Raw genomic sequence first — 17481 nt, forward strand, 5'->3', positions numbered from 1 at the left:
TGTTTGTTTAACTTCACGATAAAAAATGACATACAGTGAAGTTCAGCTATTAAAAAAAATCACCTTTTGTTTTGTTGTATTTTAGAAGCTGACAGGACAATGTGTTTTTTTTTGGCATCTTCGTTCGCTCTGACACAACTTCCACTGCCACTTCACAATCATATTCTATCGCAAAAAAAAATAGTCCCGTGACTTACGGAGTCAAATGCAACACTGCAGTTTCGTTAGATATATGACAAAACAACAGAACCTCACAAATAGATAGTTTTCAAAGTATTTAATTTAAGTATGTTCTGTCGATGATACGTAAGAATATTTTTCCGCGTTGAACGCATTAGATTTCACGCGGAATGATACAATCGACTTTTCGCTGGCGCCATATTGCTGCTTACCTGTGACCCGGAAGAAAAATCTACTAACATCACGCTGAATTTTCATCATCGACATCTATGTGTTTTTTTTCTTTGGTGGCATGTTACTGAATGGGTTATAATATTGATAAAGTTTCGTCGGAATATCGTTGTTATTTTGTACATTGAAAAATCACTCATCCAGCATCCGATTTTGTCCGCCATCTTTCAGTAATGTAAACAATAATAAAAGAAAGAGTAGGTGATCAAACCCAACTTTGAATGTCATTTTCTCACTGAAATATTAACTTGCATGTGATTGATGTAGTCTGCAGATGGTTAGATTATATAGATGATTTTTTACGAAAGAAAAAAAGTTGTCTATTCATCATGACAATATCACAACAACGGCAGTCGAGTACCATACGCATGTTTGCAAATAAAAAGTTAAATAAATTCTCACTGAATAGGGTTTCGAAATGTCAAATGGACTTGTGAATATTAATATTGACTTCGGATCTATTGATTATATCCTACGTAATGCACATGAAGTTTTTCGTTTACAGAACGCGTACCGCATTAACGTGGCTGTCTGCATGCAGATGTAGACGTCACTGAAAATTTCATCTCTAATTATAGCGACTGATTCTTTTTTTCTAATATTCGTGATGGTTTAAAAAAAAATAGAAAATGATCTATCATTATCATTTGAAATATTACATAACAGTCGAAGCATATTATAAAAAAGAAAGGGGTCTACGATGTACATCTACATAGACCTTTATTATGTTTGGTGGAGTTTTGAACGCTTCAGGGACGGTTAAAGGGCAGTAACTCTTTAGAAAACACCATTTTTCATGGAAATGTACTGATTGCTAAATTTAACCAGAAATATTTAAAGGCAGTGGAAATGTTATATTCCTACATCTGCGGTTTTTTCTGTCTTAAATCATTTCAGCGTCTGAATTAAATTAACCTTTAAACTAATGCACAGTATAGTATTGATAAATCAATGCAAATGATTTATTCTAACTTAGATTTATTATTATTATTTAATCTTTTTTTCTTTACAACACTAGTACATATTATTTGAGAAGAACAGCAAAAATTACTAAGTTCATAATTCTTCTAAACAACAAAAATTTGTAAAACTTTTTTGTGTTGTGCATATATCCTATTGTGAAATAACTTGGCATGACTAAAGATAATAGTATTGTCTTGATGGCTGTTACATACTATATCATAGGTTGAGTTAAATAATTATTTTCTTCTTGTCAATTATGATAAATGGTGAAAACACATTTTTTTCATTTAAATTGTTAAGTCGGTTTAATGTTCAAATTCAGATTAATTTAATTAAAGCAACTATTAATAATGTATATATGTGTTAACTTTTCTGACAAAGTCTTCAAGTAACCTGATTATATTTGACAGAGAATCAAAATAAGTAATTTTGTTGTTAAGAATAGTGGGCTTAGCCATTTACAACTGTTTAGATTCTACTTAATAAGGTTTGATTTTTAACATTTTGGCAAATTTATCTTATCAATATCCAATTTAGTTTTAAAGATAAGCAGTACTTCCATTTTTATGAAAATAAAAATTACTTCAGTGTTCTAATAATTTAAACACATGAACAATTGAAAGAAATACATTTGTATGAAAAGCATTCATAATGGACTTTGAAGAATGCTACTACATGTACAGTTCATCCAGTTTGGGCATTCGAACTACATTTTCATCTGACAGATGCTGCAGATTAAAAAAAAAACTCTGATTTTGAAATCGATGATATCAATACATATAGCTACATTCACATCTCACTAACATTAATTAACATGATATATATACCATACATACACATATATATGTATCATGCAGTTACAGTTATGTATATGGTACATATAGTATTGCGGAGAATATTTGATGCAATGTACATAAGTAAAAAACAAAATTCCACTTCAAATTGATTTGAACTGTACATGTGAATGAATGTGTTTTTGTTGTATAGATTAGTTTTAGCTACACAGTATGGAGTGTAAACATATAACGTAGAGTGCTATATGAAAATCATGTTCACTCTAATGAGCGATTAAGAAACTGTCTCAAGTCTGAGCTGATATGAGCATGTAATTCTAAGTTTTGAATATAGTGCTTAGTTTAATGTGACCGTCGTGATGGTATACCCTGCCCTGTCTACATCCGCATTCTATGCCTCCAGAGTCTGTTTATCAGACCCAGGTGTTTTTAACCCACCATCATCAGATGGTGGGCTATTCAAATCGCCCTGCGTCACTGGTCCGTCCGTCCCTCCATCCGTAAACAATTCTTGTTAACGCTATTTCTCAAAGTACTGAAGGGATCTTCTAAAATTTCATAGGTTTCTCTTGGTTTCTAGTTATGCATATTGCATTTTGAGACCAATCGGAAAACAATATGGCCGACAGGCAGCCATTTTAGGTTTTGACAATTGAAGTTTGTTATTGCTATTTCTCAGAAAGCACTGAATTGATCTTTCTCAAATTTCATATGTAGGTTCCTCTTGGTGCTAACATTAGTTATGCATATTGCATTTTGAGACCAATCGGAAAACAATAAGGCCGACAGGCAGCCATCTTGGATTTTGTCAATTGAAGTTTGTTATCACTATTTCTCAGAAAGTGTTGACGGGATCTTTTTCAAATTTCAAAAGTAGGTTCCCCTCGGTGCCTAGTTATGCATATTGCGTTTTGAGACTGATCGGAAAACAACATGGCCGACAGGCAGCCATCTTGGATTTGGACAATGGAAGTTTGTTATCGATATTTCTCAAAAAGTGCTGAAGGGATCTTTCTCAAATTTGATATGTAGGTTCCCCTTGGTGGGTGGTTATGCATATTGCATTTTGAGACCAATCAGAGAACAATATGGCCGACAGGCAGCCATCTTAGGTTTTGACAATTGAAGTTTGTTATTGCTATTTCTCAGAAAGCACTGAATTGATCTTTCTCAAATTTCATATGTAGGTTCCTCTTGGTGCTTACATTAGTTATGCATATTGCATTTTGAGACCAATCGGAAAACAATATGGCCGACAGGCAGCCATCTTGGATTTGGACAATTGAAGTTTGTTATCGCTATTTTACAGAAGGTACTGAAGGGATAGAACAATCTGCCACAAAATATCATTCAAAACCTTGAAATAACATCATTCAAACCAGGGCTCACACACACGATAAAATCCTAAAACAATCACACAAATGTTTTTAACCTGAGCTCTCTCTTATCTAAAAGCTGGTAGCTAGATGGGGTGCTACATCAAATGTATGAATATTTTTTCAAATGCTAATGATAATGATAATTTGTGAAGCGCTTATAGGCATGGGATCCTCAAAAGTTTGAAAAGAAAGGCCTCATTAATTTTACAGGTAATCTAGGACCTTCATATTACATCTACAACTACGTATACATTAACCCATTGAAGATGTCAAATAAGATTACCCGAGTACCTATTCTGACAATTAGCTGCCAAGACGCACTTGCAATCAAAAGTAGATATGAATTTCTTTTCTTGCCAATATTTTGTCCTAGTCCTAATCAGGTATTGGTGATGTTCCATACAAAGTTGACCATGTCCCCACTAAACAAAAGCAGTTAAAATGATTTGTTTTCGTTTGTGTCTTCAGTACTTTCAGTACTTTGATTAAGGTTTACCAGAGAAATTGAATAATACAACAAATATGTGTTGATTTGTTGTGAATATTCTCAAAGCCAAGGTTACCCGAAAAATCCAAATTTTGCCACATTAATAGGCACCGTTAAGAGACTCTAGACTTAATACTGTACTATAATTACACAATGTGAAAATATGTTATCAATGACATTCTGTTCTCTGATCAGTTACCTGATAAATTCTCTCATTGTCTTAGATGACATAGACAGTCCATCAAAAAAGAAAATTAAGGAGAAAACAGAAAGGAAGAAAAAGAAGAAATTTGAAGATGAGGAAGTAAGTACATTCTGTGCAATTGTTAGGTCCCATTTATTTTTGTGATAAGTATCTGGTAGCATAATGACACACCTTAGGGGTTGTTTTTTTTTACTCTGCTTTTTGTTTTTCAGGAGAATTTTGTATCCAAAGATGAATATAGAAATTGCAAAATGTTAGTGTTGTATTCTAAAGGAACTTTTTCAAATTAACTTTAAAAATCACTGGCTTTTAGCTAGCTCACCTGGCCCTAAGAGTCATGTAACCTTATGGGATACTGTAGCGTCTGTCTATCCGTTTATCAGCTGTTTTTCCTTTTAATCATTACTAGTCGTGAACAACTAATCAAATTTCAATCAAATTTGGTCAGAAACTTTCTTTGGGAAAGGGACACAAAAAATATATAAACGGTTGGTCTTGGCCACGGGGACCTACCATAGGGGCAGGGTTCAAAAATGGGAAATTTTGCAAGTTCTTGAAACTCCAAATTTTAGATTGATTGGATTTCACCAAAATTTGGTCTGAAACATTCTTTGGTGAAGGGGAACCAATGTTGTGTAAATGGTGCCACTCAGGCCCGAGGAATGGGATGAACCAGTCAATATATGATTAATCCTTTAAAATCTTAGTCCTTCTGTAGGAATGATTGGATTTTGCCTATATTTTATCAGAAGCATGTTTTAGGGAAGGGGCACACATTTTTAAATGGTGAATAAATGGTGAGTCTGGGATCCCAGGGCCTGAGGTGAAGGCCCAAAAAGGAAAATTTTGCAATTCTTGAAATTCCTACTCCTACTGTAGGATTGACTGGATTTCATCAAAACTTTCTCTGAATCATGCTTAGGTGAGGGGGAATCAATGTTGTATGAGAAAAAAAATGGCCTTGAGCCATATTCAAGGTCACAGAGGTCAAATGTACAAAAAACTTTTAAACGACTTCTGAAATACCAAAAGACCTAGAATCATGATATTTAGCCAGTATGTTCCTCTGATGGTGCCTAACAAAGTTTGCGAAAAGAAATGACCTCGACCTTTATTCAAGGTCACAGAGGTCAAATGTGTAAAAAACCTTTAAACGACTTCTTCTGCAATACCGAAAGGCCTAGTATTACCATATTTGGGAGGAAGACTCATTGGATGAATCCCGACAAAGTTTGTGAAAAGAAATGACCTTGACTCATATTCAAGGTCAGAGAGGTCAAATGTGTCAAAACCTTCAAACGACTTCTTATGAAATACCAAAAGGCCTAGAATCATTATATTTTTCTAGTATGTTCCTCTGATAGTGCCTAACAAAGTTTGAGAAAAGAAATGACCTTGACACATATTCAAGGTCGCAGGGGTCAAATGTGTTAAAACATTGAAACGACTTCTTCTGAAATACCGAAAGGCCTAGAGTTACCTTATTTAGGAGGAATGTTCCTTTGATAAAGCCTGACAACGTTTGCGAATGAAAATGACTTTGACCCATATTCAAGGTCACAGAGGTCAAATGTATTAAAACCTTTAAACGACTTCTTCTGAAATACCAAAAGGCCTAGAATCATTATATTTGACTAGCATGTTCCTCTGATGGTTTCATACAAAGTTTGCGATAAGAAATGACCTTGACCCATATTCAAGGTCACAGAGGTCAAATGTGTTCAAACCTTTTAACGACTTCTTCTGAAATACTGAAAGGCTTAAAATCATAATATTTGTCTACTATGTCCCTTATGGTGCCTAACAAAGTTTGTGAAAACAAATTACCTTGATGTTAGATCCTGAACATCTGCACAAGTGAGCGATACAGGCCCTGTGGGCCTCTTGTTAACCAACCTTTCATATTTGAAGCAGTTTTAGTTTTATCATTCTGTGTCTCAACAGGAGAAAAAGTCATTGTCAAGTGCAAGTGCTCACAAGGAGAAAAAAACAAAGAAAAAGAAGCCAGATTGTGACAAGATGGGACCAACAGATTTGTATGTGAAGAAACATGGTAATAAGAAGCTTAAGGCTGGCCACATGAAACCAGTGACTGTAAGTATTGTGTAATTTGTTATGTTTCAAAGACATTGTTAGCTCACCTGCCTAAAGGGCAAGTGAGCTTATGCCATGGCGCGGCGTCCGTTTGGCTGGAAGGTTCCTTGGATGAAGCTCGACAAAGTTTGCGAAAAGAAATGACCTTGACTTATATTTAAGGTCACAGAGGTCAAATGTGTTAAAACCTTTAAACGACTTCTTCTGAAATACCAAAAGGCCTAGAATCATGATATTTAGCCAGTATGTTCCTCTGATAGTGCCTAACAAAGTTTGCGAAAAGAAATGACCTTGACCTTTATTCAAGGTCACAGAGGTCAAATGTGTTAAAAACCCTTGAAACAACTTCTTTTGAAATACCGAAAGGCCTAGTATTACCATATTTGGTAGGAAGTCTCCTTGGATGAAGCCTGACAAAGTTTGTGAAAAGAAATGACCTTGGCCTTTATTCAAGTTTCATAGGTATCAAATGTGTTTAAACCTTTAAACGACTTCTTCTGATTAATCAAAATTCCAGAGATCATGATATTTGGTAAAATGATTCCTTGGATGGAGCCCTACAAAGTTTGCAAAAAGAAATGACCTGACCTTTATTCAAGGTCACAGGGGTGAAATTTCTTCTGATTAACCAAAAGGCATGGGATCAAGATATTTTGTCCAAAGGTTGATGTGGATGTTTATTAATTAGAATCAATGAGGGCAGGTGAGCAATACAGGCCCAAAGGGCCTTTTGTCTGACTAGTACATAGTTTGATAAAAATAAAGGTTCAATTTGTGTGTAATCTATTATGAAACTATAAATATTCTTGTACATATCTTTGGTAATAACATTACAAAAATTGTGTTCTTACAACAATTTTAAATATTGATTTTGTCTTGAATCTTTTGTAGGATGCATTGATTGTTGTTGATAATACCTCTGATATGCCTGTCCCAGAGTTGGAAATTCTTGGTGATTCAACAGGTATTTATTGTAAACAACTTATACATGTACTTAGACTTGCTTGAAAATTGAAAATTTTCTGAACACATAGATTTGATATCAAATAAGTCGTCATATTTTTAGGTCATCTGAGACGAAGTCGCATGGTGACCTATTGCGATACCCTTTTGTCCGTCGTCGTCCGTCGTTAACATTTGAACATTTTCCACTTCTTCTCTGAAACCCCTGGACAAATTTCAGTGAAATTTTGCAGAAACCTTTTATAGACAAAGATTAACTAAAATTGTGAATTTTGAATTCCCCTGAACCCAGGGGCCAGAGGGGCAGGGCCGAAAAAAGGGTAAAATTAACTAAAATTTCAAAAATCTCCTCCTCAAGACTTAGATATGGTGGGATCAAATACTGTTCATGGATGGAAAGATCTGAAGGTGCTTTACCAAATTGTGAAATTCATGGCCCTGGGGTCCCCCGTTTTCCCCTGGGGAGGGGGTAAAGTTTACTATAGTTTATATAGGAAAATGTCATTTTTGGTTATTATTTACTTAAATTCCATTGGAAATTATTCAAACTTGTTAAGGATTTAGTATTGGATAGTTGATTGATGAAATCTTCTAACCGACCATGATTGACCCCCCAGGGGCCAAAGGGGTGGAGCCAAAAGTGGTAAAATTGGCTGAAAATTCAGGAATCATTTTGTGGAAAATCGCATTTGTGTGCAGTTATTTATTGTGTAAGCTATGAGAATTAATGACATTTACTCAGGTGACCGTTAAAGCCCATGGGCCTCTTGCTTGTCAACCAATCCTTCTACTCCGTCAGTTTTTGTGGGGATAATAATTTAAGAGGAGTTAAATCATGTTCTTTCTTTTACAGATTGCACAATCACCAAGAGATGCAAAAAAAACATAGAATATGGTTATTTTGATGAAGACAGTGAGGACATTGACAACCAAGATGCTATGGAGGACAGTTTTGACGACTCAACCCAAGATCCAGATTACTCCACTGAGTCTTCAGATGAAAGCATTGCTCACTCTGATAATGTTGAAGCAGGATATGTGTCCGATTCTTCTTCCAACATGTCTGACACAGTTCCACTTGTGGATACATTACCTGTTTTAAGTAACACCAAATGTTGTTCAGAAATCAACCTATCACAAACAGAAAAGAAGCCTGCAATCAGTATACAAACAAGCAGCAACACGAAAGTTCAACGAGTTTGGGATAAAGTACACTATTGTTTTTTTTGTGAGATAAGTTCAACTAACATTTCGAAACACTACTTGGGACCTCATCAAAGTGAAGCAGAAGTGCAAAAAATTCTGTCATATCCAAAGAAATCAGAGGCAAGAAGACTTGAATTGCTAAAACTCAGAAATGCTGGTGATTACAAACACAACACAGATATATTGAAGAAGGGGGAAGGGGTTTTAGTGACCTGGACACGAAGACCTGAAGATGAAGTGTCTTCTGGAGACTTCCTGCCATGTGAAGACTGCTTAGCATTCTTTCTTAGATCAAACCTGTGGAGACACCGGAAAGTATGTCCATTTAGAAAAGAAGGGGCAAAGTATCGAAAAGTACAGTCGGAAGCATCCTTCCTCTTGCCTTCTTCTCATGAGGTCAACAAGGGCTTAGAAATGAATGTTCTTCGCAAAATGAATGCAGACGAAATAACAATTGCTGCAAGAAATGACCGAATCATAACCAAAGTTGGAGAAAAGTTGTACCAGAAACATGGCCATCTTCCACATCTTTATTCCCATGTTAGTCAGAAGATGAGGGAATTGGCAAGGTTGCTTATAGCTGTAAGAGGCCAACAACCTGATGTTAATTCTCTATCAGACTTGCTGCATCCTGAACGATTTATGCTTGCCGTTAAAGCAACCAAGATTTTGTGCAATTTCTCAGAAGATACAAACACATATGGAAATCCATCCCTTGCTCTAAAGATCGGCCACTTACTGAAAAAATGTGCAAAGATTAAGAAATCTTCAGCATTGTCATCAGGGGATTCTGATCTAGGGAAGAATGCAGATGATTTTCTTACACTTCTTGATGATGAGTGGACTGACGAAATTTCAAGTTCAGCTTTGCAAACACTCAATACAAACAAGATGAACAAGGGACAGCTGCTACCACTGACAGAGGACTTGAAGAAACTGCAGTGTTACTTTCAGGAAAAGAGTAAATCCCTTTCAGCATCTTTGCAGAATTCATTTTCAAAACCAGACTGGGAGCTTTTGAATCAATTAACATTGGCACGGCTTGTCATGTTTAATAGACGGCGTGGTGGAGAGACCCAGAGGATCACATTAGAGGGATATGCAGCAAAACTGACCAAGCATGATTCACTTCAAGAAATTAAAGACTCATTAAGTCCAGTTGAAAAAATGCTCTGTGAAACATTTGGGCGTGTTGAAATACGTGGGAAAAAAGGACGAACAGTACCTGTGTTACTCACTCCAGCAATTCAGCAGAGTATTGATTTGCTTCTGAAATGGAGAAAAGAAGCCCAAATTCCTGATGAAAACCCGTACCTGTTTGCCAGACCAAATTATGATTCTCTACAACCAATTAGGAGTTCAGATGTGCTGAGACGATTTGCACATGAACCAGAATTGGAATTGTCTTCCCCAGAAAATATTACAAGTACTCAACTGCGGAAACATGTTGCAACCGTGTCACAAGGTAAGAATCTTCAAACCAATATATTAAATGTATAGAATACTCATGGTGATTGTGAAAATTGCTTTCTCTGGAACCAAGCACTACAAATATATTTTGGTTTGAGATTTGCGTTATGACTTAAGGTTTAAAACTATTCAGTATCAGGAAACCATTTCTGTCTTTATTATGTCCGAAGCAATTCTCCACCTTTTGTGTCTTGATATCTCATTTTGTTGAGCGGTAGTTCAGTGTGGTATTTAACAGTCACCTACGACAACGTATGTCACAGTTTAAATTATTGCTTGGATTTAACAAGCTTTCCGATAGATTAACTTGATGTCATATGTGTGGCTCTGTATATTTGTCTGTCGGGGTATATTGAAAACAATAACTTTATGACATTGGAGAGTAGTCTATTTGAAAGGGCTTTCCAGTATGACGTTATACAGGTCTTTGCCTCATGTTCGCAGTTATAACAAAATGTACCCTTTCACCTCTGGGTCCATTCTTCTATCAGAAGAGTTATCAAACTCTGTCCCTCAGTTCACAACCTCTGCTTGCAGCTGGGCAAAAACCGGATGTGCATGCCCAGTGAGGATAAAGGTAACGGAAAAGCTCTGAACCACTGCCCACTGAAGTCAATGTGAAAGGCGTGATCAAGATTGACCAATCAGCGCTTTACATTACTTCAGGTAACATACAGCGCTGATTGGTCAATCTAAATTCACTGATCTCAGTTTTCGGCCAGCTGCAAGCAGAGGTAGTGAACAGAGGGATGTAGTGAGATAACTCTGCTGATAGGAGAATGCTCTGGGTCAAGGTATACAGTGCAACTTCCGAAAACCGAACCTTCTAAAAACCGAACACCTCTGAATACCGAACGAATTGTCATTGTACAGAATTGGTCCTTCTTTATTATAGTATTAAAATACTTCCAAATACCGATCCCTCTGAATTCCGAACACCGGACTGATTTTGTGTCCGGTTCCTGTTAAAATATACCAAAAATTACTTCTGAAAACCGGCCTTACCTGGGCGATTATGACACGAGGTCAGGCCAGTCAACCGTGAAACAACAACTGTGACGGGTATTGTGTGAAGCCTTATTGTCTCGGGACCTACGTAGGTGATTTGTACAGGTATCCAATATATACCCCAAGGGGGCATTATGACGGAAGGCCTAGTGTATAATCAACACGACAATTATGAAACAATGCCACACTTCAATGAAGCGCGTCGGTTCGTTTATCTTCTCAATGCAAGTAGAGCTAGAAGCCTGAGTTTCGCATTTAATGTAAATGAGGCCCAAAAGGGGTTGTTTTCGTAAAGAAGCCCGTGATGTTTTTTTTAGACAAAGCGATGTCGGAAATACGGCCAGAATCATCTGATCAATTGTAATTGATATTGACACAAAACATCTTCACACCCTTTAATATTATTTGATGTGTAAAATAATCTGTATCGGACTATTGGCCCCATCCACATGACGATTCACCGGATGTAACAAAATGTAGGCTGATCGTAAAGTGTAGTTGTACATGTGAAAATACTGTTTAAAACTATTGTTATAGTCATTTGCCTTTCTTATATATTCTGCAATATATACATTGATTAACTTTCACAATATGCATATTATTCAGACAATCCAAATTGTCTAAGTATGTACGTGCCGTTTTGTAATCGGGTGCATTCTAATAAAACATCGTCCAACCAATTATATCCGGAATTTGACCGGTCATTTTTCGATCAACTTCTCCAAACCGAACCCTCTATAAACCGAACAAATAGTCATGTCCCATGCATGTTCGGTTTATAGAGGTTCCACTGTATTAGGCTCTGACAGAGGACATGAGACCATATACCTTGGCAGACCTGTATAACTAACTGGCTTAAATAATTGGCAGATTCAAGTACAGTAACTTCCCACTCTCTGATATCCTGTATTGGTAAAATTTATTCATAGATGTAATGGGTTCAGACTTTGATTTATCAGTCTGAATATGAACTTGACAATCGTTTGGACATTGCAAGTATATCTATACTGCACACCAGCTCTTTGATGTGTGCTTTATCTAAAAAATAAGTACCAGATCAACATTGATGATCAAAGCAGACACAGCAATACATTTAATTTGTGAAATTAATACAATTTGATTTCAACACTATAGATGCTATACATTATGCTATAAAAGTGTTTATTGACAAAAATGCAGTTCTTGTTGTGCTTTCTGGATAAAACAATAGAACATAGATATTGCTTCTTACTTAAGTTAAATGTTATTTCTACAGTTCCAGTTGCTGTTGCACAAGCTTCGACAAGTGGTCAGAAAGGAAAAAGGAGTAAGTTGCTATTTATATTGCTTGTTAGTTGCTACATGTGGCATAGGAAAAGTGTACAGCACATGATCACGAAAATTCTATCTTGGATTTTAGACTTTGAAGGTTGAATTTGTTATTTGCTATTTAATACAAACTATTGGTTAATCTTGGTAGGGATAAGCACCATGGATTCCTTTAGACAATACCAGGAAGAGTTACCATTGGGACTGATTTGCATACAAGTATAAATTAACATTGTTTCACACTTTTCTATTTAAACAGGTGAACCTAATTCGCTTTGTATCTTTTGTAGTTAATGTTACTGCAAAATCTGATAAATATGAACTTTTGTATTTTGTAGTTAATGTCCAGTATACTGTTTTGCTTACAGGGAGTATTCACCATCTTACAGAGGAACAAACAAACACCTTGCGTAGACTCTTCAAAACCAACGTAGCATTCAGACGAGACTTGAAAAAACATGAGTGCCTTCAGGCAATAAAAAAAAACCGGTGCCTCAATGAACTGGATTGGAAAAAAGTTAAAAATACGGTCCATAGCTGGATAATCTTGGAAAAGAAAAAGACCATTAAACTTGCCACAGCAAAATGCTAATTTTCAGTTTGTAGACATACATTTATGAAAGTTGTTCGTAGTAACCTAAGGCATCAGGCAACGATACAATTGGTGAAATTGTCTACATCACATGAGCTTGTGAAATGGTGTATATTTTACTTGGTTGAGTTTACAAGGTGAGCATTTAAGGCCATTATTTTGTGGTTTAAGATCTTCAGTTTAAAAAGTTGTTGTGCAAGGTCTTTGGAGGCCTACCAGTTCTATTCTCATAGGATATCATATACCATTATGTTTACAGTCAGACAGGTGGTTTGACTTGAATGAGTTACAATTGTTTGGTAACTTAGGTACTATAATAATGGTGTTGTGGTTCAGTTGAATACTGCTATAACGCGTGAATTACAGCTAACAACACAGTAGGTCAACCTCTGAACAGGAATTTTTCAAAGTTGCCACAATAAATTCCATCAATTATCATCTTTGATGAATAATAATATTATTCACTTCTTTTTGAAGACAACCATTTAATCAGAATCAGAATAGAATTTTTGACTTGAAGTGACTCATACTAGTTTTATTGTAATTTCTTCTAAAAACATTTCAATTAGATGCACTGGTAGTTGAATAAGATATAAAAAAATTGTAACTTGTACAAGTCATACTGAGAATGTTAGCTGCTGTTGAAAAATGTTTCATTCTTTGTGCTTTAGGTAATGGTATTGTGTATAATCATGTACGAGGTTTGCAGTTGGGTTGATGTGTTTTATTGTCAGTCTGATTAAAACCAGATCTAGAATCGCTCTACCTTAAACTACATCTGAAATGACTTGCATAAGGGGGTTTAGGTTGATAGACCTCATGTTTAATGGAACCCTTAATATGTAGCTACATTTGCCTGTTTTAATATTGATATTTGAATTCTGATGCTAAATGATGCTTTTGTCTTTGAACTGGAGTTCTTCGTCCAATTTTTACTCATTGTTTACTTTGGAACATTGTTTTGCATTAGGCCATACAAAGTTCTTCGGACAAAAGATAATGAGGGAGGGTGGTATTTTATTTTTAATATCTTACCCTTTAAAATTGAGAAGTGAGGAATTATTTTATTTTTCTGTTTGAAGTCTGATGAGGGATGAATTTATTAGAATTATTTTCCTGAAAATCAACATAAACACTTAATGAATGCTTAATATGTTTTTGGATTTACTTTCCTCTGATACATATGCTGCATTTTCATTTGTTTGACAGACATTTTATGTTTCATCTTCATAGCTGTGTTGGAACACAGAAAATACTGTAAGTGGGCCGAAAATGGGAATATTTTTTTTTCTCATGCATTGTGTGTTTTTTTTTATTAATAAAGTTGGTGATGCAGGGAATTTTCCTGAGAAATAAGCAATTAACTTTGTATGGCCTTAAAATGCTCTACTGTCTTGCAGCCACACAATAAATTGTTGATTGATCTATATACTGTGTACTTATTTTGGATTTATTTTAGCACCTTTAACAACAGTGCTGATTAACAGATCAGTGTACCGTGCTAATAAATCAGACTATATAGCTGGTTATGATGAGTTACCATTACTAGTTTTGTATCATTCTTTGTTCTAATTGATGTCATGACAATAAGTCTGTTTTACGACATGTCAAACTCATGATACCCACATATAAATTTGTTCTATGTTGACTGCTGATTAAATCATTCTTGTTTGTAATTCATTAGTTTGCACTGAGGTTAAACTGTGCAAAAGTATGTACATTTAAGGTATTTAGTTTGATTCTTTTAAGTAAAAGAAATGGTTATTAGGTTTGCAGTAGAAGTTTCAAAGAAATGCTTTGGAAGTCTTTTTAATTTATGACAGGATCAATTTAGGCTTCTGGATCGATGATTCTTTTGTCTACATTAAATGTTCAACAGATTTATTAGCCCACCATCATCAGATCGCCCTATTCAAATCGCCCTGCGTCCGTGGTCCGTCCGTCCGTAAACAATTCTTGTTACCACTATTTCTGAAAAAGTACTCGATGGATCTTTCTCAAAGGAGGAGTGCCAATTTGGGCCTTCTGGCGGCCATGACTGATATTTTTTATTTTCTGTTTACTAATTTCTTGAAGTTAGGCGGTCAAGATATGACATGAAATTAAGGTCAGTTCAAAGTCATTCAGTAGTTATGGAGGGGTGAAGTGGGGGTCAAATTCATAATCATAATTAAAAAACTAAAATATATTTTTTGGTTTTGTCATCTTAATTTTGACGTAATGGTCCATTTCAAAACATTCATTAGAAAAAAATGACCGGAAAAATATGACATTGTTGAAAAGTAGGTCACGATAATTAAGTGCTATAATTATTAATTAAGTCATTGGCGAATGCTTCTTTTTGTCTTAATGCATGTACAAACAACACTTTTATCACATACCATGTTTTGATTACAAATATTTTTGTATAAATGAAAGATAATACAACTTAACTGCTTGGCGGTTAATTGTGAATTTGTTTAGGTACAATGTGACTATTTCAGGAAATAAAGTGATGGTTTACTATCATTTTCTACATATGTGTATCATTGTTCTATGAAGTGGAATACAGGAACTGTTTTGGCTCATTTTGTTGTTTGGTTTTGTTTTTAAAGACTAACAAGCAGCTTTGTCTCCATTATTTGCTTCTAGGATCACAGTGATTTTAACCTCCAGTCAACATATTCAGGTTATTTTTAGACTGATTTGTTTGTGTAAGCCTACTATAAAAAATTACAACATCTCCTTGATCTGTTTCTGTACTGAAAATACCTTTATTGCTGGAGTAACTGATGTTTGAGAACAGCCCAACATTGAAGGGGATGTTCATCTGGCTATACACAGAAGAAACATCAAGGGACATAGACAAAACATTGGTTTACTGGTATAGTTTGTAGTTATTCATCAGTAACACCATTATTCAATGGCATGTCTTAAATAAACAGGAACGTGCACAAGGATCAGAAGAAAAGGTGTTGTAACAAAATGTGCTAATTGATGCGCGGTTCCAGTCAGTGTTACCATTTTGTTTCGTTAAAATACCACTTAAAGCTTCCAGGAGTCTTAAGAAGTACAGAATATTTGCAGGGCCCGATGGGGATTTCATTGCCGAAGTCCAAGGTTCTTTCCTATCATCAACATTTAAGGGGATAAAAGAAGGGCCGGAGCATCATTGCACACCGTGTGTATACCTCTGTGTGACGTGTAACCATAGAGTGTGTATACCTCTCTATGAAGGTGTCACAATACATAGTGTGTGTATACCTCTGTATGAGGGTGTCACCTTAGAGTGTGTATACCTCTGTATGAAGGTGTCACCATACATAGTGTGTGTATACCTCTGTATGAGGGTGTCACCATAGAGTGTGTATACCTCTGTATGAGTGTGTCAACATACATAGAGTGTGTATACCTCTGTATGAGGGTGTCACCTTTGAGTGTGTATACCTCTGTATGAAGGTGTCACCATACATAGTGTGTGTATACCTCTGTATGAGGGTGTCACCATAGAGTGTGTATACCTCTGTATGAAGGTGTCACCATACATAGAGTGTGTATACCTCTGTATGAAGGTGTCACCATACATAGTGTGTGTATACCTCTGTATGAAGTTGTCAACATACATAGTGTGTGTATACCTCTGTATGAGGGTGTCACCTTTGAGTGTGTATACCTCTGTATGAAGGTGTCACCATACATAGTGTGTGTATACCTCTGTATGAGGGTGTCACCATAGAGTGTGTATACCTCTGTATGAAGGTGTCACCATACATAGAGTGTGTATACCTCTGTATGAAGGTGTCACCATACATAGTGTGTGTATACCTCTGTATGAAGGTGTCACCATACATAGTGTGTGTATACCTCTGTATGAAGGTGTCACCATACATAGTGTGTGTATACCTCTGTATGAGGGTGTCACCATAGAGTGTGCATACCTCTGTATGAAGGTGTCACCATACATTGTGTGTATACCTCTGTATGAGGGTGTCACCATAGAGTGTGTATACCTCTGTATGAAGGTGTCACCATACATAGAGTGTGTATACCTCTGTATGAAGGTGTCACCATACATAGTGTGTGTATACCTCTGTATGAGGGTGTCACCATAGAGTGTGTATACCTCTGTATGAAGGTGTCACCATACATTGTGTGTATACCTCTGTATGAGGGTGTCACCATAGAGTGTGTATACCTCTGTATGAAGGTGTCACCATACATAGAGTGTGTATACCTCTGTATGAAGGTGTCACCATACATAGAGTGTGTATACCTCTGTATGAAGGTGTCACCATACATAGTGTGTGTATACCTCTGTATGAAGGTGTCACCATACATAGTGTGTGTTTACCTCTGTATGATGGTCTCACCATACATAGAGTGTTTACCTCTGTATGATGGTCTCACCATACATAGTTTGTTAATTCCTTAAAAGGATATTACCTCACAATGTCATACTATATATGGGCATACCTCCTTATGTTTGTGAAAAACTGTAATTTCAAAATCACGTGTATTCTATATTTAAACCGAATTACCACATTGTAACCCTGCTCAGTAGTTAAAAACGATATTTTCATGTAAAAATGCCTTTGGTAAAGTGTTGACCTCGTGAGGTTGAT

At 36.0% G+C, this 17481-nt stretch overlaps 1 protein-coding gene and 1 long non-coding RNA gene across 2 annotated transcripts; one reads left to right on the forward strand and one right to left on the reverse strand.

Annotated features, from left to right (window-relative positions):
* Positions 1 to 4068: 4068 nt before the first annotated feature.
* On the forward strand, positions 4069 to 15447 carry LOC117319420. Its single transcript, XM_033874229.1, has 6 exons — positions 4069 to 4338; positions 6184 to 6333; positions 7225 to 7297; positions 8150 to 9967; positions 12236 to 12286; positions 12657 to 15447. The coding sequence occupies exons 1-6, from the start codon at positions 4198 to 4200 to the stop codon at positions 12878 to 12880; spliced, it is 2457 nt and encodes an 818-aa protein (XP_033730120.1). The 5' UTR covers positions 4069 to 4197; the 3' UTR covers positions 12881 to 15447.
* Positions 14196 to 16833, reverse strand: LOC117319421. The gene is made up of 2 exons (XR_004530726.1): positions 16724 to 16833; positions 14196 to 16532 (listed from the first exon to the last, which is right to left on the reverse strand). It is a non-coding gene; the product is annotated as an uncharacterized LOC117319421 (long non-coding RNA).
* Between the last annotated feature and the right edge of the window lie 648 nt (positions 16834 to 17481).

Source organism: Pecten maximus, unplaced genomic scaffold (genome assembly GCF_902652985.1).
Source record: "Pecten maximus unplaced genomic scaffold, xPecMax1.1, whole genome shotgun sequence".
In the NCBI taxonomy this organism is placed as follows: Eukaryota; Metazoa; Mollusca; class Bivalvia; order Pectinida; family Pectinidae; genus Pecten; species Pecten maximus.

Bases quoted from the DNA above. Each gene is read 5' to 3' on its own strand.
- LOC117319420 (XM_033874229.1), top strand. From the start codon at position 4,198: ATGTTATCAATGACATTCTGTTCTCTGATCAGTTACCTGATAAATTCT. The intron at 4,339-6,183 runs GTAAGTACATTC...GTGTCTCAACAG, and splicing joins AGAAATTTGAAGATGAGGAA to GAGAAAAAGTCATTGTCAAG. The intron at 7,298-8,149 runs GTATTTATTGTA...TTTCTTTTACAG, and splicing joins AATTCTTGGTGATTCAACAG to ATTGCACAATCACCAAGAGA.